This window comes from Ranitomeya variabilis, chromosome 7 (assembly GCF_051348905.1).
Source record: "Ranitomeya variabilis isolate aRanVar5 chromosome 7, aRanVar5.hap1, whole genome shotgun sequence".
Lineage (NCBI taxonomy): Eukaryota > Metazoa > Chordata > Amphibia > Anura > Dendrobatidae > Ranitomeya > Ranitomeya variabilis.
Genome location: NC_135238.1, coordinates 186,157,372 through 186,185,217, shown reverse-complemented (window position 1 = coordinate 186,185,217; position 27,846 = coordinate 186,157,372). Strand labels below are relative to the sequence as shown.

General features: G+C 45.6%; 2 protein-coding genes across 7 annotated transcripts in view; both read left to right on the top strand.

Annotated features, from left to right (window-relative positions):
* Nucleotides 1-27,846, top strand: part of LOC143784339 (lanosterol synthase-like) — a 33,892-nt gene extending 6,046 nt beyond the window's left edge. Inside the window, exons 7-23 of one of the 3 annotated variants that reach the window (XM_077272521.1) lie at nt 84-219; nt 433-541; nt 860-978; nt 6,190-6,297; nt 6,367-6,464; nt 8,214-8,241; nt 19,457-19,513; nt 19,719-19,790; nt 20,425-20,475; nt 20,665-20,814; nt 20,891-20,987; nt 21,065-21,170; nt 21,747-21,812; nt 22,456-22,536; nt 23,219-23,383; nt 23,766-23,844; nt 27,611-27,846. In XM_077272521.1, coding sequence (XP_077128636.1) covers nt 84-219; nt 433-541; nt 860-978; nt 6,190-6,297; nt 6,367-6,464; nt 8,214-8,241; nt 19,457-19,513; nt 19,719-19,790; nt 20,425-20,475; nt 20,665-20,814; nt 20,891-20,987; nt 21,065-21,170; nt 21,747-21,812; nt 22,456-22,536; nt 23,219-23,383; nt 23,766-23,844; nt 27,611-27,757 — 1,669 coding nt within the window. In that variant the 3' untranslated portion in view covers nt 27,758-27,846. Of the gene's footprint in view, nt 1-83; nt 220-432; nt 542-859; nt 979-6,186; nt 6,298-6,366; nt 6,465-8,213; nt 8,242-19,456; nt 19,514-19,718; nt 19,791-20,424; nt 20,476-20,664; nt 20,815-20,890; nt 20,988-21,064; nt 21,171-21,746; nt 21,813-22,455; nt 22,537-23,218; nt 23,384-23,765; nt 23,845-27,610 lie in introns of all 3 variants that reach the window. The other 2 variants (XM_077272520.1, XM_077272522.1) reach the window with 2 other exon arrangements.
* LOC143784335 (uncharacterized) lies at nt 1,164-6,189 on the top strand. Of its 4 annotated transcripts, XM_077272514.1 has the most exons (4): nt 1,164-2,810; nt 2,905-3,608; nt 3,732-3,842; nt 4,290-6,189. In XM_077272514.1, exons 1-4 carry the CDS (start codon nt 1,979-1,981, stop codon nt 4,926-4,928), a joined length of 2,286 nt encoding a protein of 761 aa, XP_077128629.1. In that variant the 5' UTR covers nt 1,164-1,978; the 3' UTR covers nt 4,929-6,189. The 4 variants fall into 4 exon arrangements, with proteins under 4 accessions (XP_077128629.1, XP_077128627.1, XP_077128628.1 ...); XM_077272512.1 differs by having other exon boundaries at nt 3,732-6,189; XM_077272513.1 differs by having other exon boundaries at nt 2,905-3,842.

Sequence of the window (27,846 nt, the reverse complement as noted above, 5' to 3'; positions counted from 1 at the left end):
TGTCTCTTACTAACTATCTTGCAGGGACAGTGATGTGAATTCTCCTTTACTGATTTTCTCTAACGTCCACCATTGTCTTGTAGGCTTCTTCCCCAGTGGTTTCCGGCCCACCCCAGCACCATCTGGTGTCACTGCCGTCAGGTTTACTTGCCCATGAGTTACTGCTATGCTACACGTCTGAGGGCCTGTGAGGACGACTTGATCCGCAGCTTGAGACAGGTAAAGGCATAACAAGAACTTGTATCTAGCAAACAGGCAATCCCTGCATGTGTTACAGCTGTCGAACAGCCGTGAGACATGCGTCCGCAAGGAGTCAAACCTATTTTTCGAGCACTCCGAAGACACTCTATTAGCACTCGAGCATGTTCAGATAACACCTTACCCGAGCACGTTCACTCATCACTAGTATCTCCACATCTGCTTCTCATGCAGGAGCTGTACGTGCAGGAATATAGCAGTATAAATTGGCCCACGCAGAGGAACTGTGTTGCTGCTTGTGACCTGTACACACCGCACAGCGCACTGCTGGACATTGCTTACGGTAAGAGGCACTGATTATGGTCAGAATGTTGAATGTAAGCCCGCGATGGCAGTGTCCTCGCCCCTCTGTATCAGTCTGTAATTGTTAGTTTGCTCACTGTAAGGGATGTCTGTAATTTGTATGTAGCTCCCTCTCATGTACAGCACCATGGAATCAATGCTGCTATATAAATAAATAATAATATTAATAATAATAATGTGGCATTTGCACCTATGTAATTCTGCAGATATATGTGGCTGCACAATAACGACATTTTTTAGCTATACTCTAGATATAGTATTTTATTTTGATCAGTAATTTTTGCCCTTTTATTCACAGTCCTGCTGAATATATACGAGTCGTACCACATTCCCGCCCTTCGCCGACGTGCGGTGCATGAATTATACGACCATGTAATAGCAGATGACCGGTTTACAAAGTGTATCAGCATTGGTCCAGTAAGTGTCATGGAAACATGAGTTATTTTACTCTTCGCCACGACAGCACCCCACTGGAGAGAGGGATCCGCCCCGCAGGAACAGGAAACCTATTGAGAAATAAAAGGGGGCGGTCCGCCTCTCCTCCTCAGTTTAGGTTTCCTGTTCCTGCGGGAACGACAGGACTTCCGAATGAGAAAGCATACCTGGGCTTGCATGCCGCCTGCACAGTATCCGCGAGAACGGCAGGGGCTGCGGCTCAGAAGCAGCGTCGGGGGAGTTCCGTTAGACGGCTCCCCCCTCGTCTGATGGAGCGGGCAGACGGCCGGGTCCGGGAAAGGCCGACCGGCGTCCTTCCCAGCGTGCGGTACGGCAGCAGGAGCGGGTAAGATGACCTTCCATCGCGGCCCGGCGTTGAATCCCGGGCCGCACACGCGCCGACCGCCGCAAATACAGGCTACCCCGGAAGTGGATCTTGGACTTCCGGGGCGCCTAGGCCGGATCCAGGGCAGGGGAGCGGCACTGTCTGCGCATGCGCGAAAAAAAAAAAAAAAAAAAAAAAAAAACGTTTTGGCGCTCTATTTAAAGCGCTCACTAACACTGAAACGGCGATGCAGAGATGTCATCCCCAGGTGCCATGGACCCTACAACCGGAGTTCCAGTACCCCCCGCCAAAGATCACGCCAGAGGATCCTCGGACACCGCTCGTAAAAGCGACGGTTCCAGAACAGGATCTCGGCCTTCTGATCCGGTATTATTTGCTTCACTGGGTGAGTTGTGAACTCTGCCTATTAAGCTAACGCTGTCTCCCTATCTCTCTCTTTTCCCTTTCTCTCTCTACTTACACGCTTAGAGCAAAAAACGACAAAAAACGAAGCACAGGGAATGTGCCTTGTGTAATCAGCCCCTCCCTGACTCATACCCCAAAAAACTTTGTGAGGACTGTGTTAAAGAAACAACACAGGGGGCAGCAGTGTCCATTACGGACCTACGGGCCATTATTAGAGAAGAACTAAAAAACATGACCCAGGAAAAACCGCGTAGTTCTAAATCTAAAACACCGACACTTGTGTCAGACTCCGACAGTGACCAACCGATACTGTCAGATGCCTCCCTATCATCATGTCCAGCGTCATCATCCTCATCAGAGATTGAGGGACGCTCATGTTTCCCCTTAGACAGTGTGGACAACTTGGTAAAATCCATTCGAAATACCATGGGGTGTGAGGAGTCTAAGGGTGCGCAAACCGCGCAAGAAATAATGTTCGCAGGTTTGGCAGACAGAAAGAGGAGATGTTTTCCGGTTATTCCAGCAGTGAAAACATTAATCAAAAGAGAGTGGGAGAAGCAAGATCAGAGAGGCTTTTTACCCTCAGCCTCAAAACGCAAATATCCGTTTAGTGACGAGGAGCTTCTTACTTGGACCAAAGTCCCTAAGGTCGACGCGGCTGTAGCCTCTACCTCCAAACAATCCACTTTACCTGTGGAGGATGCGGGACTATTGGTCGATCCTTTGGATCGTAAGGCTGAATCATCCCTTAAACGTTCCTGGGAAGCGGCTACAGGAATATTCAAACCTGCAGTAGCCAGTACTTGCGCGGCCCGGTCAATGATCATCTGGATTGATCAGTTAGACCAGCAAATTGAAAAGAAAAGCTCGAGAGAAAAACTAAGAGCAGCCATCCCCTTAATACGAGGAGCAGCGGCCTTTCTGGCAGACGCCTCCGCCGACTCACTCCGTTTGGCAGCAAGATCTGCGGGCCTTGTAAATAACGCAAGAAGAGCTCTATGGATGAAGAGCTGGAAAGGGGACGCGCAATCTAAATCTAAAATATGCGCAATCCCATGTGAGGGTGAGTACCTCTTTGGTAAAACCTTAGATGACATACTCAAAAAGGCAAAGGACAGGAAGAAAGCCTTTCCTGAATCCTCTATTCCCTTTTACAGGAGAGCCTTTAAGAGGAGGCCGTTTGGCAAAAGGAGGCAAACAGATAGGTCTACAACATGGACCCCTAAGGACGACAAGCAGAGAGGTACCATGTTTAGAAGACCCAACCCCCCAAAAGACAACAAATACTGAGGACATACCAGTTGGGGGCAGACTTAAATTTTTCACCACCCAGTGGGAGAAGATAACATCTAGCTCGTGGGTCTTAAATATCGTCCGAGATGGAATTAAATTAAAATTCTCTCGTGTGCCCCACGAGTCTTATATTATAACAACTCTCAGCTCGCCTATACAGCAACAGGCTCTAGAGCTTGAAATTCAAACCCTAATATCAAAACGGGTCCTAGTCCAAGTACCGATGGGACAGGAGGGTAGGGGATTCTACTCTCCCCTATTCCTAATCTCTAAGCCCGACGGTTCTTTCAGAACCATCATAAATCTTAAAAAACTCAATTCATTCATTGAAAATTATACATTTAAAATGGAGTCCATTAGGTCCACCATAAAACTCCTCTTCCCAAACTGTATGATGGGGGGCATTGATCTAAAGGATGCTTACTATCATCTCCCCATTCATAACAGATACCAAAAATTCCTCAGAGTGGCGGTGAAAATCAACAACGAGGTTCGTCACTTCCAGTATGCGGCCTTACCCTTCGGCCTCTCAACAGCGCCGAGGATCTTCACCAAGATAATGCTAGAGGTGATGGCATACCTACGCCAGAAGGAAACTTTGATAGTGCCCTATCTGGATGACTTTTTGGTAATAGGAAATTCAGTTACTCAATGTGCTGATCGTTTGGCTCACGCAATTTCCTCCCTACAGGACCTGGGCTGGATAATCAATACCGACAAATCCAGACTCACTCCGCTTTCCCGTCAGGCGTTCTTGGGGTTCCAGTTAGACTCCATATCTCAAAAGTGTCTCCTGCCGCAGGTAAAAATCCTACTGATCAGACACAAAGTCCTAGCCGCAATAAATAATCCTCGTATATCCCTAAGACAAGCCATGTCATTATTAGGGTCTCTTATCTCTTGTATACCAGCAGTGAGATGGGCTCAACACCATACCCGAGTACTACAACATCAAATATTACAAGAGGATAGACGGTTATTTGGTCACCTAAATACAAAAATAACCTTATCTCAGGAGGTTTTAACTTCCTTAGAGTGGTGGCTAGACTCAAACCATTTGTTGAGTGGGGTTCCATGGGTAATAACGCCATCTCACACCATAACCACTGACGCCAGTCCTCATGGATGGGGCGCTCATATGGGGAACGATTATTGCCAGGGATCATGGAGCATGGAAGAAAATTGCAGCTCCTCTAACTTCAAAGAACTGAATGCTGTAAAATACGCCTTATACCATTTCCTCCCACAGATTCGGGGGAAAGACGTCAGAGTCCTGTCCGACAACACCACCACAGTGGCGTATCTAAATCGGCAAGGAGGTACACGATCAGAGACTCTGATGTCTTCTGCTACGGAAATCTTAAATCTAGCAGAAAGTCACCTAACATCCCTTACTGCACTGCACATAAGGGGAGCAAGCAATCAGCAGGCGGACTTCTTAAGCCGACACACCCTGAGGCAAGGAGAGTGGTGTCTAAACCAGCAAATATTTCTGGACATAATATCTCTTTGGGGCCGTCCTCAGATAGATCTTTTCGCCACAAGGAAAAACAGAAAAGTCCGGAGATTTGCTTCTCTATCTCCAGCGGATCATCCGGACATTCTGGACGCTCTCCAAGCCCCTTGGCAGTTCAGTCTGGCGTACGCGTTTCCTCCGATCATATTGCTACCTCAAGTTATACGCAAAATCAGGGAAGAAGGGGCGAGAGTTGTACTCATAGCTCCATTCTGGCCCAAGAGACCATGGTTTTCATGGCTACAGACCATGTCGGTCTCAGATCCTTGGGTCCTCCCCTCAACGCCCAACCTTCTCTTCCAGGGTCCGTTTTTCCACCCTCAGGTGGACAATCTCCACCTGACGGCCTGGAACTTGAGAGGCAGATGCTAAGATCGAGAGGATTCTCGGGGGGTTTAATTGATACGCTTCTCCATAGTAGAAAACCCTCCACCACAAAAATCTATACAAGAGTATGGAGAAAGTTTTTTCAATTCCATACATCTACCAACTCATCAGAAATTCCGATACATTCTATCCTGGAGTTTCTTCAAAAAGGGAGAGAACTAGGTCTAACTGTAAACACCTTAAAGGTTCATGTTTCAGCACTAGGAGCCCTCTATGGCCATAACATTGCGGGGGATAGATGGGTATCCAGATTTATTACGGCCTGCGAAAGAATGAATCCAGTTATCATACCTAGAATTCCACCCTGGGATTTAAATTTAGTCTTACAAGCCCTAACAGACTCTCCATTCGAGCCGATAGACTCAATACCAATTAAATGTCTATCACTAAAAACGGCCCTCTTGGTAGCACTGACTTCAGCTAGGAGAATCAGTGACATCCAAGCACTCTCTATAGATCCACCTTTTTTGTTAACCTTTCAGGATAAGTTAATTCTTAAACCCGACCCTTCCTACCTACCCAAAGTAGCGAAAAAATTCCACAGGTCACAAGAAATAATCTTGCCCACTTTCTTCAGTAATCCCTCCACTCCTGAAGAACAAAAATATCACACTCTAGACGTCAAAAGAGTAGTGTTAAAATACATTGAAAAGACCAGTAGCTGGCGACAGAGTAGGGCTCTGTTTATTTCCTTCCAGGGTGTCAAGAAGGGTCATGGAGTAACAAAAAGCACCTTATCCCGGTGGATCAGAGAGGCTATCAGACTGGCTTACTCCGCGAGGAAAGAAAACCCTCCGGAAGGCATAACGGCACACTCTACCAGAGCGATGGCATCCTCCTGGGCAGAGAGGGGAGACGTCCCGATTGAAACTATATGTAAGGCGGCAACGTGGTCAAATCCTTCTACATTTTATAACCACTATAGGCTAGACCTATCGTCAACTTCTGACCTAGACTTTGGCAGGACTGTCCTCAGCACGGTGGTCCCCTCCCTAGGTGATGGTCTCTGAAAGATCTCCAGTGGGGTGCTGTCGTGGCGAAGAGTAAAAAGCCGGATTACTCACCGGTAATGCTCTTTTAGTGAGTCCACGACAGCACCCTCTTACATCCCTCCCTATATTAATATAATGCATATTATTTGAGTAAAATCCTTTTAATCATAAGCAAATAAGTTTAAAGAATGAAATAAATGATATTTGCCTAACACTGGCGGTCCTCCGGGTACTCTGAAATCAAAACTGAGGAGGAGAGGCGGACCGCCCCCTTTTATTTCTCAATAGGTTTCCTGTTCCTGCGGGGCGGATCCCTCTCTCCAGTGGGGTGCTGTCGTGGACTCACTAAAAGAGCATTACCGGTGAGTAATCCGGCTTTTTTTTTTTATTAAAAATGTCTGGTCTTAAAAACAAATCTTCTTGTTTCACAGATCTCTAAAGTGATTAATATGCTGGTCCGGTGGCATGTCGATGGACCAGAATCTCCTTCATTTCAGGAACATGTAGATCGCATCCCTGATTACCTCTGGTAAGTAGTGATTCCCCACCCTGGGTCGAGTGTTATGATCCGGTGACTTTGGAGCCGCATGAGACTTTCTCAGGAGAAGTGGAATCTGTGCTGACAAACCCTGAACTTAACACCGCAACTAGAAGTAGCCGTGGGGTGTGCCTAACAAACCCTAGACACCTCGACACAGCCGGAGGACTAAATACCCCTATAGATAGAAATAGGAATACTCACTTGCCTCAGAGCAGAACCCCAAAGGATAGGCAGCCCCCCACAAATATTGACTGTGAATAGGAGAGGAAGGACACACACAGAGAGAAAACAGATTCCAGCAAAAGAGGCCACTCTAGCTAAACAGGGAAGGATAGAACAGAATACTAAGCGGTCAGTATTAAAACACTAAAAATATCCACAGCAGAAAATACAAAAAGTTCCACAATCTAACTAAAGACATGGAATGTATATCTGCAACTCCTGAGAATCCAGCAAGACTGAGAAATCACTGACACAATCTAAGCTGGACAAAAAAGGCACTGAATAGCACTAAATCATAAACACACGGCATGTGTGCCACGAACACCAGACACTTATCTTTGTAGATTTGGCAGCAAGGCAGAGGAACCAGGCAAGGAAAAACCTCCAAAAACAATGGACAACTGGCAAGGACTAATGAATCCTGCTAACCTAAATACCCCAGTCAGAACTGCAATCAGCAGAAACACCTGACCAGGGCTGCCACTCAGAAGCAACTGCATTACCACCTACAACCACCGGAGGGAGCCCAAAAGCAGAATTCACAACAGCCGAGATACAGGTCTTAGTGCTCGTGTTCTTAATAAGATCCTATGATTACAGCAGCCTCTGCATTATATGGGCATGTAGGTCATAGGAAGCTGAATATAATGATACCTTGATATCTGCGATCTGATGTCTTATTCCTGAGAAATCCACAATTTTCTTAGGTGTAAATGAGCTGTTAAGATCTATGGGCCGGACATAGATCTCCCTGAGAATCTGCCTCCAGGGCTTGTTTTAAATAGATGGGGGTATTACCAGTGTGACGTGTAATGGTTACCAGTGTGACGTGTAATGTCCGTTCTCTGCTCTCCTGATCTCACTGCAGAGCTGTGTGTGATTATACCTGACACATCTGCAGGTTCCTCTCAGCTTCAGCTTCCATCTCACAGGCAGACAGTATTGCAATACAGCAGAGCTGTGAGAGCTGCAGCAAATGTGTAATAAGACAAAGTTCAGTTCTACTGTTCTGTGTTAGTTACACTGGTAACGCTCCCTGCCATTCAAAATTAATCTCTGGAGGCAGATTCTTATGCAGATCAGTGTCCGGCCCATAGCCTAGAACAGCTCCTTTACATATAAGAAAAACGTGGATTTCTCTGGAATAAGACATCAGATCACAGATATCAATGTATCATGTTATTCAGCTTCCTATGACCTACATGCCCATATAGACGGCTTAGGAGGGTGGATCCTACTGACAGATTCTCTTTAATAACATGTGCATTGAGAGGAAGAAGATATCTGCAAGTGCGACACACACAGCTGAGCTGTGAAGGGAAAGGCGTCTCAGGTACTGCACATGGGGACCTAAAACTATTGCACCTGTTTTCTTTTTTTATTAGAGCTAGATGTTACTGTACAATGTAGCATAAGAATTCACCTCGAAAAAAAAATATTTTATTTTATGCTGCCACATGTAACTGAAACTTAGTTCCTTTCTCCATTTTTCTTTAAACAATGATCTTCTTGCAGGCTCGGATTGGATGGAATGAAAATGCAGGTAAATGAATTCTTTTTAATCTTTTCTTCTTCCTATACACTTGGAAAATAGGAACTAGACAACCCTTTAGTAATGGGCACAGGGTGATGAGAAAAAAAATTTCTTTATCGCCTCTGTAATAATTATAGGGGATAATTCAGGAGACTCTTTGCGTGGAACAAGACAACAGGACACAGTTTTATAAGTGGTAAAGTTTATATTATCACACGGTGATTCAAGCAGGTGCAGAGAGAAACTCAAGTCCACAACACTTGGTCCAAATAATAAACGCAGCTTAGCAGTCAATAGGAAACTTCAGAGTTAGATGCAAACAAACAGAAAGTCTATGAAGCACAGTTATACTTGAGGAAACTTGACACGAATAGATCCTTGACTTAGTCCAGACACAGATAGATATGCTATTAGGCAGTTCAAATCATATCTTAGCTCAACCAGGGAGGCCTGGTTAATAGTCTCAGGTTTTGCAGAGCAGAAACAGCTTACATGTCCAGCAAATGCAGATGGAAGTAACACGAGCAGCAGATGAAGGAGGATTACTGAACACTGATGTATGCAGCAGGAACTCAGAGCAGAGTGGCAGGATCTCCAAAACAGGTTCACAGGAGCAGGTGCAAGTGCAAGGCCAGGGAGTAATAAGGAGCTGGATGCAAAGCAGAATAATCTAGCACAGACTGAAGGCTGGGGTGGAGTTTTATAGCAGGAAGACAAGTGCACATGAGACCAAAGACGCCATGTTGGAAAAGGGCAGTAATGCACAAAAGGTAAAAAATGTTCAGAGTCCTGACAGCCTCTCATTGGGGGACACAGGAACCATGGGTGTATGCTGCTGCCACTAGGAGGCTGACACTATGCAAATAAAAAAGTTAGCTCCTCCTCTGCAGTGTACACCCCACCGACTGGCATTATACTCTTCAGTTTAGCTTAGTGTCAGTAGGAGGTGGACACGGGTGTTTCATTAGACCCTTATCTACCTCAATGTGTGTCGTTTCTTTTCAGGTTTTTCCGGAGGGATACAGGGTGAACAGTCACACCTGTAGTCCCATAATACGGACTATGAGTACGGCGTGTACTGCCACCTCGTATCCTCATAGATCCCTCTCCAGGACCAAGAGCCTAGCACACCAGCGTGCTTAGAAGTCCGGTCCTGGCTCCGTCCCCCACCCACTCGCCCACCAGAGCCTGTCGGTTGGAGGGGAAGAGGACGTCCATCACAGTTCCGTGGACGTCTCATTCCCCTCAGGTTAGTGTTATGATCCGGTGACTTTGGAGCCGCATGAGACTTTCTCAGGAGAAGTGGAATCTGTACTGACCGCAAACCCTGAACTTAACACCGCAACTAGAAGTAGCCGTGGGGTGTGCCTAACAACCCTAGACACCTCGACACAGCCGGAGGACTAAATACCCCTATAGATAGAAATAGGAATACTCACATGCCTCAGAGCAGAACCCCAAAGGATAGGCAGCCCCCCACAAATATTGACTGTGAATAGGAGAGGAAGGACACACACAGAGAGAAAACAGATTCCAGCAAAAGAGGCCACTCTAGCTAAACAGGGAAGGATAGACCAGAATACTAAGCGGTCAGTATTAAAACACTAAAAATATCCACAGCAGAAAATACAAAAAGTTCCACAATCCAACTAAAGACATGGAATGTATATCTGCAACTCCTGAGAATCCAGCAAGACAGAGAAATCACTGATACAATCTAAGCTGGACAAAAAAACACTGAATAGCACTAAATCATAAGCACACGGCATGTGTGCCATGAAAACCAGACACTTATCTTTGTAGATTTGGCAGCAAGGCAGAGGAACCAGGCAAGGACAAAACCTCCCAAAACAATGGACAACTGGCAAGGACTAATGAATCCTGCAAACCTAAATACCCCAGTCAGAACTGCAATCAGCAGAAACACCTGACCAGGGCTGCCACTCAGAAACAACTGCATTACCACCTACAACCACCGGAGGGAGCCAAAAAGCAGAATTCACAACAGGGGACATCCAGGCCGGCAGCAACCTGGTATCCGTTTTCTCGTCTGCCGTGAGTAGCTTTGCACTGCAGACTGACACCCCCCTCTGCCCCACTGTCCCTTAACCCACTCGCATTTTCTTCAGGGACCTCTTCAATATGTCTAACTCTAAAGGGGGCTGCTCTTGTCCTCCTACTTCTTCCTCTTCTGCCTTAGTCAAGTACTTTGCATGTTCGTGCTGTAACAGCAAACTTCCCTCAGTTCAGTCCTCTCCGCTCTGTCAGGCCTGCAGCAACCCGATTGTTCCCACCGCCCAGGATCCCCCGGCCGATCCGCCCGAGAGTGATACCCCCATCCCAGGCTGGGCTTCCTCTCTGTCACAATCGGTGGCCGATCTAACACGGGTGTCTCAAACCCTGGTGTCCGTGCTGGACCGATTAACTCTGCAGACCCCCGCAGTAGCCAGCGGGTCGCAGGAGCCTCCGCCCAAGCCTTCCTTGATTAGCCGCAAAAGGTCCAGACAGGAACGTCGGTCTGAGTCCTCTTCTCGCTCCATCTCGCCACTCGGTCCTCTGCGGTCGGCGTCCTCCCTCTCCTGAGTCAGGCGAGGCGTTCTCTGATGCGCTTTCGGAGGATGTTTCGGAGCTGGATTCGAACCAAATCGCTACCATGAGGGATATCGTTCAGAATCTCATTGGAGCGATAAATCTAACCTGTGGCATCAAGGAGTCCTCTACGGAACCCGCAGATCAGGCGGTTTCGTTTAGACGGGCTAAACCACCTTCCAAGTTTTTCGCTCCTCACCCGGAATTCGAAGAGATTCTGACCAGAGAAAGAGAGAACCCAACCAGACGCTTTCAGAGAGGAAAGCGACTTGGCGTTTTATATCCCTTTTCTCCGGAGCTCACTGCTAATTGGACTGCTTCTCCTTCGGTGGACCCTCCAGTTTCCAGACTGTCCACCAACACAGTCCTCCCACTGTCCGGCGGAGCATCTCTGAAGGATTCTAACAATAGAGTCATAGAATCTTTCGCAAAGTCAGCCTTTGAAGCGGCCTCAGCTAGTCTTTGCCCGGCCTTTGCTTCCACTTGGGTTTCAAAATCCATATCCAAATGGGCCAAACAGCTCCGTCAGGGCATTCTGGACGGGGTTCCATCTGGACAGCTGGTGGAACTTGCCAACCAGATTTCTCACGCAGGTGAATATCTGGTCTCCACCTCCCTGGACGCTGCGTCTTGTGTGGCTCAGGCGTCCGGCAACGCGGTTGCCATCCGCCGGACCGTTTGGCTTAAGGCCTGGCAGGCGGATTTGTCTTCTAAAAAGTCCCTTAACAGCCTGCCTTTTCAGGGGTCTCGTCTCTTTGGTTCTAAGCTGCACAAAATCATTAAGGACGCTACAGGGCGCACAAGTTCCCTTCTTCCCCAGGCCAAGCCTCGTCGCCCTCCTCCTAGACATCAATTTCGGTCTTTTCGGCCTTTTTGTCGCTTTGCGGCATCGAATTCCTTCTCCCAGCAGCAACAGAGGCCACAGGCACGTCAAGAGAAGAAGACGGTATCCTTTAGGCCCACTCCTTCCTGGCATCCTCGCTACTCCCAGGGTAGATCTTCCAGGTCCAGGACTGGAGGAACCACCTCGGCATGACTCTCGGCTAGTCGTCAGCCCACCTCCCAGGCTGGGCCGCCGTCTCCTCTTCTTCAGGGACGTCTGGATCTTCTCAGTAGAAAACGCATGGCTCAGGGAAGTTGTATCCTCGGGATACAAGATAGCGTTCGTTTCACGACCCCAGGATCGTTTTTTCGAATCCCGATCTCCAAGAGATCCCACTCTAGTTCTGGGTTTCTTTGCAGCCATCACTTCTCTCCTCAAAGCCGGGGTAATTGTTTCCGTCCCAGAAAAAGAACGGTTCACAGGTTTCTATTCAAACCTTTGTGGTACCGAAAAAAGACGGCAGGGTGCGTCCCATCTTCTGATATTCCCGGGACATCACCGATACCTGCGCTTTGCAGTGCTTCAGGAACATTTTCAGTTCGTCGCCCTGCCGTTCGGTCTTGCAACCGCCCCAAGAGTTTTCACGAAGATCATGGTGGCGCTGATGGCCATCTTGAGGGTCAGAGGCCTGGTTCTGTTTCCATACCTTGACGACATCCTCATCAAGGCTCCGTCCTTTTCTCAGGCCCACGAAAGCCTGTCCATCGTTCTCGACACGCTGTGGGAGAACTACAATTCCCAGCATGCCTCAACTGCTGCAAGTTGCTAGGGCATGCTGGGAGTTGTAGTTTTATAACAGCTGGAGAGCCGAGGTTCCCCACCCCTGCCCTAGCCCGTTTCGGGTGGCTGGTCAACCAGAAGAAGTCCTGCCTTATTCCTTCTCAGCGCATCATCTTTCTGGGCATGCTCTTCGACACTCGTCAGACCAAGGTCTTTCTTCCCGAAGACGAGATCCATTCTTCGTCGGGACATACGCGTGCTCCAGGGCTCTCGGTCTCCCTCCTTATGTTCGACCATGAAGGTTTTAGGGAGGATGGTAGCAACATTGGAAGCAATTCCCTTCGCCCAATTTCACTCGCGACCTCTTCAGCAAGCCATCCTGTCTCAGTGGAGCAGGTCTGTCTTCTCCCTGGACCGCCCGATCCGACTCTCTCCCCTGGTCAAACAGTCTCTCAACTGGTGGCTCACGTCACCTCTCGTCTCCCAGGGCAGGTCCTTCCTTCCAGTTCCCTGGCAAGTGGTGACGACGGATGCTAGCCTACTCGGCTGGGGTGTGGTGTTTCGCCACCTGACTGTACAGGGCCGCTGGTTGGCGCAGGAGTCAACCTTGCCGATCAATGTCCTCGAGATCCGGGCCATTTTTATGTTCCTTCGTCACTGGGAAGGGATTTTCAGGGGCCTTCCAATCCGAATCCAGACGGACAATGCCACGGCGGTGGCATATGTCAACCATCAAGGGGGGACTCGGAGCGCCTTGGCCGAGGTATCCAAGATCCTCCTCTGGGCAGAGGCAACAGTTCCGGTGATATCCGCGGTGCATATCCCCGGCGTGGACAATTGGGCTGCCGACTTCCTCAGCCGTGAGGGTCTCGCGGCAGGGGAATGGTCCTTGCATCCGGAGGTCTTCCATCAGATTTGTCTTCGATGGGGGACTCCGGACGTGGATCTCACGGCGTTTCGAATGAACAGGAAGGTTCCGCAGTTCGTCTCCAGGTCTCGCAATCCTCTTGCTGTGGGCGTCGACGCTCTGACCATTCCTTCGTCACAGTTCGTGCTGCCCTACCTGTTCCCACCCTTTCCATTACTTCCCAAACTGTTGAAAAAGATCAAAGCGGAAGGGGTGCCGCTCATTCTGATCGCCCCGGATTGGCTCAGGAGAGCTTGGTTCGCGGAGCTCGTCAATCTTCTCGCGGACGCTCCCTGGCGCCTTCCAGACAGGCCCGATCTGCTGTCTCAGGGTCCGATCTGCCACCTGAATTCTCGGTCGCTCAGTTTAACGGCGTGGCTGTTGAGACCGCAGTTCTAAGAGCGTCCGGCCTTTTGGACCGGGTGATTCACACCATGATCCAGGCTCGGAAGCCTTCTTCCAGGATCTACTATCGTACCTGGAAGGCTTACTTCCGTTGGTGCGAGTCCAACCGCATTTCATCTATGTCCTTTTCCCTGCCTTCCATTTTGGCCTTCCTTCAGGCAGGACTGGATTCGGGCCTAGCACACACTGGACGAGCGGTGGATACCGCGTCCATCTTATCTTCCACTTGTGCCGGATTTGGCCAGTTCTCAATTGACTCTCTATTGACTCTCTACTAAGAGTGGGGCTTAACCCTTTGGTGACCCATAAGCTTAAAATGCTCTAAGAGAGGTACATTGATGAAGGTCTAATTTTGACCGAAACGTCTATTGTATGTACTCTCCTTTACTGATTAAATCTTTATTGCATCTCACTACGTGTGTGCCAAGTTATCTCTAATATTATATGGTTTGGGCACCTACTTGAGCACCACAACCAATAGTTGTGCCTACGGCTTTATTTACAAATTCGCTGTCAGTTCTATCTTGGAAGGTGGCCTTTCTTGTGGCCATCACTTCTATCTGCCGCGTTTCCGAGTTGGCGGCCCTGTCTTGCCGTCCTCCATTCTTGGTCATCCACCAGGACAAGGTGGTCCTCAGGCCTCCGCCTTCTTTTCTTCCTAAGGTGGTTTCCACCTTCCACCTCAACGAGGACATCGTTCTACCTTCCTTTTGTCCAGCTCCGATTCATCCTCTGGAGCGATCGTTGAACAAGCTGGACCTCGTCAGGGCAGTGAAGATCTACCTGGATAGAACGTCCACTTTCCGGAAGACGGATTCTCTTTTCATCATTCCTGATGGCTTGCGCAGAGGCCAACCGGCATCTAAGGTGACTATTGCTCGCTGGATCAGAATGGCAATTCTGATCCTCCTGGGATCAAGGCTCGCTCTACCCAGGCAGTCAGCGCCTCCTGTGCGGTGCACCACAGGGCTTCCGCCCTACAGCTTTGCAAAGCGGCAACCTGGTCTTCCATCCACACGTTCGCCAAATTTTACAAGGTCCATACCTACGCTTCGGCGGATGCCAGCCTAGGCAGAAGGATCTTGCAGGCGGCAGTGGTGAGTCCTCTGGCCTGATGGAAGTCTGTTTCTTCCCGCCCTTGGGACTGCTTTGGGACGTCCCATGGTTCCTGTGTCTCCCAATGAGAGGCTATAAAGAAAACAGGATTTTTGGTAGCTTACCGTAAAATCTGTTTCTTGGAGCCTCCATTGGGGGACACAGCACCCTCCCAATGTTTCTCAGTTTCTGTTGTTTTATGTTCTATGACTGTTCTCACGTTTACAGTTCTCAAGCTTGTGGTTATGGTTTTCATTTCATTTCAATGATCTTTTTATTAAATAATATGCAATATTACAAATGAACTTTTGAGCGAACAAAAATAAATATTGACATATTAAGTATATTATTACATCCATTCACGTACAACTTAAGAATGTCAGACAATAAAAAAAGAACTGTATCTGTAAGTGATAGGAAGATGATGTAGGCTAAGAGGACGAGAAAAGAAAAAAAAGGTAAGAATAAGGGGACTTAGGTGGGTGTAGAGTAGGGAGGGGTGGAGGGAGGGGGACAGGAGGGTGGGCACCAAGGGTGAGTTCATTTAGCTGATACTGAACTTAAGAAGGTTAATTGAGATCTGAATTGAGTCCATGGAGACCAGACGTTAAGAAATCTGCTGTGAGTATTATTGACTCTTGCCGCTAATTTCTCCACGTAGTATAACTGATCTATTTTAAGGTAAAGTTGTTGGGTGGTGGGCGTAATAGTTGAGTTCCATTTAGATGGGATTAGCGTTTTCCCGGCTGCTAGAACATATTGAGCTAGTTTTGAAGCTTTGCTGTCTTGAGGCCAAATCGGAAGATTCAAAAAAAGGTTCTCTGGCTTCAGTGTTACACGTTTACCCAAAAGTGTAAATATGACTTGGGATACTTCTTTCCAGAAAGGACAGATCTGTGGGCATGTCCACCAGATATGAAAATAGCTTCCTTCATTGGTCCCACATCTCCAGCAATTATTAGATGAGGCTCTGTGCCATTTATGTATCTGTTTGGGGGTGACATACCATCTTGTAATAATTTTATAAGAGTTCTCTTGTATGCGGACGCAATTTGAGGGCCCATGAGAGTTTTTATAGATATACTTGATGTGTTGCTCAGTTAGAGGGATCCCTATGTCCTTTTCCCAATGGGCTAAGTATGCTCGTTTCAGGGGTGTATCTATGGTTAATAAGGTTTGGTAAATCGTTGAAAGAATTTTTCGAGGGGGTTCAAATCTGGCACAGAGGACCTCAAAGGGAGTTAGTATTCTGTTCAAATCAATTGGCCGGTTTGGTGGAGAGAAAAGATGGGCCAATTTCCCATGTTGAAGAAAGGTGAGGCCCGATAGGCCTGGAATTTTACGTAGGTCATGTAATGGGAGAAGTGACCCATCTTCAAGCAATTGCTCGATTGATATACGGGCAGCGGATATGGGGAGAGTGTCTATCAAATCGGAGACTCTGGTCAATGGGGAGAAGGATGGAGCCAGGGTTTCACCCCACTTCTTCCAGATTTTTAAGGTAGCTAGCGTAAAATTGTTTTTATGGTCCTTAAGATTTAGTATTTTATTGCGGTTTAATAAGATAGAGCGCAGTGGCATGGGAGACATTGCTTCCTCTACTTGAAGCCATTGTTGTTTTCCTTTATCATTTCTGATCCAGTGGATCGTTCTAGCTAGGTGAGAGGCTTGATAGTATTTGACAATGTCTGGGGCACCCATGCCACCTTTGTCTTTCGGTAGGGTGAGGGTTTGGAAATTAATGCGGGGTTTACATTTTTGCCATATATATATTTAAAAAATAATGAGTGGACTTTAGTTAGAAAGGATATGGGTATATGGATTGGGAGCATATTGAAGACGTATATAAATTTGGGGAGAATGAGGCTTTTTAGTATATTTTTTCTTCCAATCCAGGAAAGAAAGGGGTCCTTCCAAGATCTGAGATTGGTGGCTGTAGTTTGGTATAGTTTGTTAAGATTGAGCTCAAATAAATCTTTGTGAGACGCACTTATTTGAATTCCTAGGTAAGTTAAACTTTTGGGTTGCCACGGGAAGGGGAATGTAGATTTGAGTTTCCTCATTATATTGTTTGGTATGCCTAGATTTAACATTTCTGATTTAGTCTCATTTATTTTGAAGTTAGATAGTTTGTGGTTATGGTTTTCAACCTTGTTATTTATCTCCTACTGCTTTCTCATTAACTGAAGAGTATAATGCCAGTCGGTGGGGTGTATACTGCAGAGGAGGAGCTAACTTTTTTATTTGCATAGTGGCAGCCTCCTAGTGGCAGCAGCATACACCCATGGTTCCTGTGTCCCCCAATGGAGGCTCCAAGAAACAGATTTTACGGTAAGCAACCAAAAATCCTGTTATTCAGTATACTTCCTAGACTGGCCCCACAACACTGACTATGGAGGAGAGGGGCCGGTTTTGGGAGATGAGTATCATTTTTTTTAAATTCTATTTCCTATCTCCTTTAGATCGCTACTGGACAAACCCTTAGGGTATGTGCACACGTCAGGATTTCTTCAGGATTTTTTTGCGTTTTTTTTGAGGATTTCCCTGATAAAAACGCTATAATACCACATAAAAAAACGCATACATTATGCATCGTATCATTTAGAATGCATTCCGCGTTTTTTGTGCAAATGTTGCTTTTTTTCCGCAAAAAAACGCAATCCGGAAAAAGAAGCAATATGTTCATTATTTTTGCGGATTTTTTGCGGATTTCCCATGAAATTGGAGTGTCTGGGAAAAAACGCAAAAATTCCGCAAAAAAAAAAAAAAACGCGTAAAAAACGTGCAAAAAAAAATCGCATGCGGATTTCTGGCAGAAATGTCCGGATTTTGTCAGGAAAATTTCTGCAAGAAATCCTGACGTGTCCATATACCCTCAAACTAAAGGCTGAAATCTATGTCTTTTTTATTTTATTGGTATCTTTGTTGCTTACACCACTGCACCCAGATATTTCCTGCCGTATATCGCCCTTTGGAGGTCTGTCATGATTACCCCAATGGCAGGGGAATAAAAATAACAAAACGGACTAGCTCTCGGGTAATGGAAACTTAAGTTGACCGTGACCTGAACCTGACACAACACTGGAAGTAGCCGAGGGGTGTTCCTACGATGCCCTAGACACCACGCGCCAGCCGGAGATCTAACTACCCCTATCAGAGGAATATACAGGCCTGCCTTACCTCCAGAGATGAACCCCAAAAGGAGATAGCGGCCCCCCACAGATATTGACGGTGAGTTAAGAGGAAAAGACATACGTAGGATGAACAGCAGATTTAGCACAGAGAGGTCCGCTTTCTAGATAGCAGAAGGATAGGAAAGAGTTACTTCACGGTCAACTTCAAAACACTACTCAAAAACACCATCCTGAAATTACTTTAAAACTCCAGTGACAACTCATGCCACTGGAGTGGCAATTTCAGTCCACGAGAGCTTCCAGCTACTGAGAGTCACATTGCAGCAAGCTGGACAAGAAATAGCATAAACTAGAAACAAAATTCAACTTAGCTGAACAGGAACTTGAGGCAGGAGAATGCAACAGTATGCTACTGATACATTGTTGGCCGGCATGGGACTAACAGCCAAGCAGCCTTAAATAGGAAACTCCCCTAATGGGTGGCAACAGGTAATCAGGGATAGAAGAAGGCACATAAGTGGCACTACCATAAAACACCACCGGGGGAGCCCACAAACAGAATTCACAACAGAGGTCCTGTTCGCCCTACAAGCAGTCAGGTTGCCTACATGGTAGAACACTTTATAACGTGACGTGTCAGGAGATTAGTTGGGATTTATGAATTTAGAATCTCTAAAATTTTTACAACAAAGGGATTCCCAGCATGTTTTTGTTTTTCTCCCCGTGACGATGATGCAATTGTGTTTCTGCTAGGAGGTGTTTGAATTGCCTAACAAATGTTGATTGAGCTACCCTAGTGTTTACCAAGTTCCAGGTCTAAAGTGGTCAGGTTTTGCTCTGATTTTTATTCTCGCTGCTCCCCTGACCATTCTTTTGTTTTGGGATATTTTTTCTATATTTTTATTTTATTTTTTGTCATAAATCTGACATACAGTTTCAGAAATATAGGCCTTTTTTATTTAGTGATAATTTTCATAGTCTTTACAAGGCGACAGGGCTCATAAGATAATTATGCAAAACAGGTTACATATGCGCCCTTAGATAACCCTGGGAGCAACGTCTCCTTGGTAAAGAACATAAACATTGGCATTAGATAAAAAGACCAGAGATCTGGGACCATATGGTGGATTTAAAAAAGAAGAAATAAAAAAAAAATATATATATATACATATATATATATATATATATAATGATTTTTTTTTCCCTTGGTTCCATAAAATTAGATCAAAAACGGACATGTGTAGAACTTCTTTTGGTCCTCGAAAATCACGGATATGTGAATGGCCCCATAGTGTATCACGGGTATGAGTGCTATCCGTGAAAACCACAAGTTGTACTCGTACGCGACAATCAGACGTCTGAATGAGGCCTGAGTGCGTGTGAGATTTTAGTGATATTTTTAACAACTTGGTAGCTTTTCATTCGTAGGTACCATGTGCTGTGTCCACGTGTGTAGCCAAAATGTAACAGTTGTCTGTTCATTTTTCGCAGGGAACAAATGGATCGCAGCTCTGGGACACGGCATTTGCAATACAGGCATATTTAGAGGTAAAGTATGTGAACTACAAGCAGTTGTGCCTCATCTCGGGGACATTTTGTAAGATTTAATTTATTTTATTTACATTAGTGAAAAAAAACATGAAAAAAAATTACAATAAAGCCCATATTTTTTTTTTCATATCAGTTTTTATAATTTGTTTCAGTATGTTTTTATTGTTTTGTTTTTTTTATTTTTTTTGCCGTCTGTCTACAGGCTGGAGCACACCGGAAAAAACTATTTGAGAAAACATTGGAGAAGGCGCATGAATTTCTTCGTATTACACAGGTGACGTTTTGGAAAATGTTAAAAGGAGCTTGAAGAGATGTGAACACTATATACATCTTTTGAACATTTTTTTTTTTATTTTTGCAGTTGATTATTTCATTAAAATGTTTTGCCTTTCGATTTGTAGAGCTTGCAGGTTATGCTGCTCTTTTTTGTCTTCATTAGTTCAGATGAGATGATGAATCTTGAAGCTAATCTTAGCTTTTATATATATATATGTGTGTATATATATATATATATATATATATATATATATATATATATATATATATATATATATATATATATATATATATATATACGTACACACAAATAAAATTAACATAAATGAAGAATCTGAGCTTAGATTAGCTTCGGCACAGGTCACAGAGCTTACATGATGCAATGAGAAAAGTATGCTATCGAGCAGCGTGCACTGTTCTGTATTACATGCAAGCTCTACAAGTTACACAGTAGTACATTTTTAATAACCGACAACTGCAAGCCTGTTCTTTTTATTTATTGTGGCATCCCAGGAGTCATACGTTGTGGTTTTTGGGTGACAAAGTCAGATGAGGGCTTGTTTTTTTTCTGTGATCAGTTGTGTTTGTCAGTCACATACACATAATATATGATTAATTTCTTTATGTTGCAGATACCTGATAACCCACCAGAGTACAAGAAATTCTACAGACAGATGAACAAGGTGGGTATATATTATAAAGGAGTGTTCATGGTCATCTGTAGGTTTCCTGAGGGGGCAGGTGTATTTACCATACAAATTATATGACCGTACATCATTCTTCCTAACAAGTGACTCTTTTAGAAACGCAGTATCCGATATCTTGTTTTCCTTTGAGTATTTTCAGTACTATGACTTTTTGTTGTAATCCAGGGCGGATTCCCATTCAGCACTCGGGACTGTGGTTGGGTTGTAGCAGATTGTACTGCGGAGGGGCTGAAGTCTGCAATGCTGCTCCAAGAAAACTGCTCTTTCTTATCTGAACATATTCCGAGGAGCAGATTACGGGATGCCGTCGATGTGGTAAGAAACGTTCAGCCGTGTATGTGGGAATTGGTGGTCTTCTGTGATGTAACTTGATAATTTCGATGTGCTGTAGCTACTTAGTATGAAGAATTCTGATGGCGGATTTGCTACCTATGAAACCAAACGAGGTGGCCGCTTGTTGGAAAGGCTCAATCCCTCTGAAGTGTTTGGTACGTACATAGTAATGTAATAAATACATCCTGATGAGGAGCATGGAGATCACATTCAATGCTTTCACTCACTGCAGGCGATATTATGATTGACTACACCTATGTCGAGTGCACATCTGCTGCAATGCAAGCCTTGAAACATTACCAAGCCTGGGACCCGGACTACAGAGCACATGAAATCGGGTAATTTCTCAGACCTTCTTCTTCAAAGGCAATGTTACATATTCCTGATGTTCAGAAAATTATTTACTTTATATAAATTTGCCTTTCGGATTTGTATGGCAAACTCATTTAAAGGGGTTGTGTGGTCAGAAGATATTGATGCCCTATCCTCTTGACTAGGAGCTGTTCTGCAGTACCTGGCAGTGGCTGCTATACGGAGAATGAAGCTGATCAGTTTGGGTCCTGGGTATCTGCCCACCACCGATCTGATATTGATGACCTAGCCAAAGGAAAAGTCATCAGTATCTTAAGATTAGAAAACCTCTTTCAGGTTTTTTCATCTTAAAGCACCTTCCAATAATATATTATAAATGCATGACCGTTTGTAAATGATCGAATTCTGGTATTACCGCTGCACTGGCACTTTTAGGTCTGTGACATTGCATCCACAGTACTGTTCTTCTTGTCCAGAATTCCCTTTCCAGCAGGGAAAGCAAATGGCCCTCATATAGAAAGGAGTTCTTTTTCAAAACTATGATAGGCAACTGCACTGATTTTCTTATCGGGACTTTTCTCCTTTTTTTTTTGTTTACTTAGGGAAACTCTCAAACAAGGCCTGGATTACTGTCGCAGGGTTCAGCGTAAAGATGGATCCTGGGAAGGGTAAGTATTCTAGAACTGTGTTATCATTTAGACTTTTGAACTTTTGGTAAAATCCTTCTCTCGATGAATACCTTAAGGAGCGCAGAACCTTGGGCGTAGAACCTTCCAGTAGTAGGCAGAAAAGAAGCCTTGGCTCTGTCTGGTGGGCTAACTGGCCAGCTGAGGTTTGTGCCAAAAGCAGCAAGAGAGCAAAAAAAAAAAATGTGTAAAAGTAGAACCAACATGATCTGAACCCGGGGAAGAGAGCCATGTGCAAAGGGGTCGGAAATCAACTCTGGAGAGCAGTAAAATATGTATAGGGTGGGACTGGTGTGCCCTAGTGTAGTCAACAGCAAAGGGGTTTTACAAGAAGTGTAAAGGTTTAATTTTCTCCGTAATAGCAATGGACCTGTTGGGAGGATAATGGTTTTTGTAGCAGAAAATTTGCATTAAAAAGCTGCCGTGTGAGCACGCTGCCCTCCACATGTTCTCTTGTGTGGCGCTTTCCACATCACCCCCACCAGTTTACTTTTTATTCTACCTAATATCAGCCTCCTAATGACAGATCCTGAACCAATGATGCTGGGTCCCCAATGCTAAGGACAAGAAATGTTGTTGTTTTTTCTTAGTTTAATATATTCTTCTATTTCTCCCCGTTGTCCAGGTCCTGGGGTGTGTGCTTTACATATGGCATATGGTTTGGACTGGAGGCCTTTGCTTGCATGGGATATAAGTACTCAGATGGGTGAGTGTCATCAAGGAGCCGACACGTAGATGCAAAACAATGTCTGATATGTTAGTTGTTGAGTTGTGTGCAGTCGTTGGGATTAAGGTTGTGCAAGGGGATATTATTAGTTAAAATGATTACTTTTTTATCTACTATCACTCCAAAAAAATTACAACTTGAGGGTGAAGAGGTTGACCCTGACTTTTATTTTCTTCAGTTGTCCTAAATGGGTATTCCCATCTCTAAGATCCTTTCCCAATATCTAGTAGGTGTAGTACTAATATTATCAAATACCTCCAACTAGAAATGTAGAATAGTTCTTCTGATTCGCTATGTCTCTTACCTCATGTGCAGGGCATTGCAGTAGCTTAGATATCCATGGTTACAACCACTGGCGTAGTGATAGTTGCTACTGGTCGTAACCATGGATACCTAAGCTATACCCTGCACATGAGGTAAGGGACATGACTAATCAGAAGAACTCTACTGAATTTCTAATTGGAGGTATTTGCTAATATTATTATTATTGCACCTGCTACATATTGGGATAGGATCTTGGATATGGGAATGCCACTTTAGCTCTAACAGGCATTTATGTTACCTAGAAACAAAGAAAAACTTAGCAGAGGAAGTTATTGCTGGCATTTGTGAAATGAATTGATTTCTACTAATCCGCCTTGTTGTGTCCTACACCATTCAGTTGCCCGGAGGTCACCCGTGCCTGCGATTTTCTTCTCTCTCACCAAATGGAAGATGGAGGCTGGGGGGAGGACTTTGAATCATGTGAAGAGAGAAGATATGTTCAGAGTGCCAGCTCTCAGCTACACAACACCTGCTGGGCACTGCTGGCTCTGATGGCCGTCAGGTACGACCACTTTTATGGCGACTGGTGCTGGATGTTCTCTTTGCACTGAGGTTTACAAAAGCTGACTGTGCATGTTCCCGGAAATATGGGGCCGGTTCTCGCTGTAGAGCACAATCTGCATTCACACATCCACATGTCAAGGTCCGAGCATGGATCCATGGACTGTTCACGGGTCTCCTGGCCCAAACTTGGCCGCCTCAAATATGCTTATGACGCTGTCAAGTTCGGATCAGGAGACCCGTGGACAGTCCATGGATTACGGCCCGTGCTCAGACCGTGACGTACGGATGTGTGAATGCGACATGCTTTTTATGTGCTGTACTGATTACAGGGTCGGGCTGTGTGATAGAAGCTTTCTGTTGAGCTTGCTGATCTTTTGCAGGTTTCCCAATGTTGGTGTTTTGGAGAGAGGAGTAAAACTGCTACTGGAGAAGCAGCTCAGCAACGGAGACTGGCCTCAGGTACAGCAAAATATAGAAACACATAAAATAGATTTATATCAAAGAACCTAAAAATGCTTTCATTGTTAAAAAAAAAAAAATATATATATAACAAAAATCAGTAATTTATAGAAGCCTTGGTTTGATTCCTCTGTGACTCAAAATAGCCCCCAAATAATGAGGAGTATTTTCTTGAGATACAGTATGGGATATTTGGTGCCTGACATGGGGGGGGTCTTATGGTTTTGGGTAAGATATTAGACCCACAGTATGTTAAGCGCAGAGTTACCATTGCCAGACAGTGTTAATGAGAAATGCTCTTTGTTCTATGATGTAACCTTGTTATGTTGGAAAATCCTCTATAAAATTAATTAAAAAAAAATATGATGGTGCAGGGTTAAAGCTTCTGCTCATAGGATGAGCGTGTTCTGTCTCCAGGTATCAAATGCAAACCCTGTGGAGAAGACAGAAGTGGTTTATTACTGCATTTGTCTTCTTTTTCACTGGCTACATAGCTCTCAATGACCGCTGTGTAGCGTGCCGAAGCATTGGCACTGCTGACCAGTAGAGTGCACTGTCAGTCATTACATGTCTTACGCTGGTAACAGCATTTAACATGTTAACAGCCGTGGGTGGATTGCGATTCCACCCGCGGCTATTAGGGGCTCATGCCAGCTGATGAAATTAGGTAGTCCAACCACGCCCCCACCCAGGGGCGGACACAGACAGCTTGGGGCCCCTGTGCAGGAAATGTGTCTGGGCCCCCCCTCTTATAAAGGCGACAAAGCTACATTATATATATATATATATATATATATATATATATATATATATATATATATATATATATACAGTATATATATAGCTCCACACACATACATGTATATATATTAAATAGTCTCCTTTATTATGTATATTGCCGTCCCTTATTATACAGTGCCCTCTCCTATTATGTACTGCACTGTCCCTTACATATTGGATTTTATAGAGCCCTGTGTTTTTATTACATACCGTCCTGTCTTGTTAGCTGTAAAATGCAATGATGGCTGATGGAGCATAAGAAAGCTTCTTTTCTAAAGGAGGAGCTGATGGACTGGTAGTCTGGTCACCGGCTCCTCCATCAGTAGCCATTTTATATCTAACAAGAGAGGGGACCATGTAGTAAAAGAAGGCGCTGTGAATAACAAAAATATCAAGAATACACTATGTAAGAGACTGCACTGTACATAACAGCAGAGGAAGCTATATAATAAAGGAGGGCATCATACATAGCTAGAGAGGATGGTACGTAATAAGGGACGGTGTTATACATAACAGAAGAGGAAACTATGTAACTAAGGATGGTTTTATACATAATGAGTACACTATATACTAAGGGACTGTGCTATACATAATAAGTGAGTACACTTTATACTAAGGGACTGTGTTAGACATAATAATCGATAATACCGTCTTCCTCCACCTCCCCCTGATCCTAAATCCATTATAAATCCCCCTTCCTCCCATCCAAATCCCCCTTCCTCTCACCCCAGTCCCCCACATCCCTCATTGTCCTCCTCCCCACGCATCCCATTATTGCCCTCTTCCCCACCTCCTTAATTGCCCTCTTCACCACCTCCATTATTGCTTTCTCCCCACCACCCCATTATTGCCCATTCCATCACCTCCATCATTGCCTCCTCCCCACCACCCCATCATTGTCTTTTCCACTGCCACCATCATTTCCTCCTCCCCACCACCCCATCATTAAACATTCCAGGACCTCCATCATTTCCTTCTCCCCACCATCCCATTATTGCCCTTTCTACCACCCCCATAATTGCTTTCTCCCCCACCACCCCTATCATTGCCCTCTCCGTCAACCCAATCATTGCCTTCTGCCCCATCATTGCCTTCTCCATCAACCCTTCCTGCATGAAGGCAGGAAGACAACATATGATGTATGCAGTATGTCATATTTCGTTAAGGGCTTATACAGTCTGGGGAGACTTTTCAAAACTAGTAGTAGGCAAAATGATGTAGCTGCCTACAGTATATCAATGCATCAGTGTATAACTATATATATGAAGTGCACTCATAGTACATACCTATATAATAAAATGCATACATATACTGTAGAATATGCCCATGTATAATAAACACCTGTGTCTACTGCATATGTGACATACTATACATTAATGTATAAGGGTATGGTTCCACGGTCAGGAATCGGCAAAGCTTTGGATGCAGCACATGTCCGCTCAGTCCAAAGCGCTGCCGGCTTTTGTACGAGTGATGATTCCGCATGTGTTCATTGAACACATGCGGAATCACCGCATCCTATACAGTGGACTGTGATATTTATCTTGCGGAGACTGAGCGTCTCCGCAAGATAAATAGACATGCTACGGTCTAGAAAGATGCGCCGCATGTTCGTCTCCGCAGGGAAGCTGCGGGTGCCGCTGCTTACATAGTAGACATTGGATTCCTTGAAATCTCATGCACTATGCTGTAACATCCGGCTGCTGCGGATTGGATGCTGCGGATGTACACAGCGTCCAATCCGCAGAGTTTACCGACAGTGGAAACATACCCTTATATGTGTCTATGTATTGTACCTGTGTGTTTAATGCAACAGATACAGTATATGTGAAAAAGTCTTCACTGGGGGATGGGCTCAGGGGTCAGTCCCAGCCTGGATCTGATACTGCAGTGATGACTGGAGTCCCGTCAGAGAATAGACCCAGTGATTTAGTGACTGTGTTCCCGAGTTCTGAGCTCTCTGGTCCCTGCTCTGTGTGGATGAAAATCCTGCACTGACCAGAGAACACAAAGCTCCGGGGTCACAGTCAGTAAATCACTGCTTCTAGTCTCTGACTGCAGCCCCTGCCTCCCCTCTTTACTCTGCAAACAATCCGTCACATTCAGACCGTTCTTTACCTCCTGTTCAGGGGGTGATTGAGGTCCTGCACACAGCTGCAGCTTCCTTCCAGGCATGAGTGTGCAGACGCCGTTCTGCACAGGCTGGAAGTGTGTGCAGGGAGAAGGGGATGATCTAACAACAAGCACCAGACAGGAGGAGCAGCTGTGAAGAAGACAGGAGATGTCTCACCTCTGCGCACGGATCCTATCCTGAAGCCGCACGCCGGCAGCTTCCTGTCTCGCACAGACAGCCGCAGCGCGGAATGATGATGTCATTCAGCCGCTGCTGTCTGTGTGAGAAAGGAAGCAGGATGGATTCATTCCCTGCAGAGATCCGCTGCCATTTTCTCTTGCAGGCAGCGGAGCTGCAGGGATTGCTCCCTGCCTGCCGCACATGAGGGCAATCTGGCCAGGGGGCCCCCGGAGCCTCGGGGACGGATAGACTGGCCAGATTGCCCTCTATATTAGCCGCCCTGCAGGGGCCCCCCAGAGCCTCCGGGCCCCGGTGCAGCTGCACCGGTTGAACCGGCGGTATGTCCGCCCATGCCCCCACCACTGACTGGTATCTTTCTGCCTATGCACAGTGTACATAGAAAGCTGACAATTAGTGGTGTGGCCGAGGTTATACAGAGCTCAGGATTCAGAGATCTACAGCAGAGAAAACTGATTTTATCAGAACTCCTGCACCCAGTAAAGTAAGTGGTGGAATCAGGGTCTCTGCCCCTACATCATGCTGCTGTCAGTTGGGATAGCAAAAACCTGGTGACAGATTCCCTTTAAGGCCTGGTCATTAAGGGGTTAAACATGCTCGGATTCAATCCGTCACTTATGAACTCCCCTTTACCCACAGAAACCTGTAATAATACATCTTATATTTTCTTTGCAGGAAAATATATCAGGTGTCTTTAACAAGAGCTGTGCGATCAGCTACACTTCATACCGAAATGTATTCCCCATATGGACACTTGGTCGTTTTTCCCATCTTCACCCAGAGAATCCCGTGGCCGGAGTTCATAAGAGCCGGCATGGCTGAAGGAAGGCAAATAACAGTATGAAGAAATGTCCTGGCTGCTGCCCTGCTGATATTCTTCTAAGAATTAACAGATTAATTTTCCAATTTTA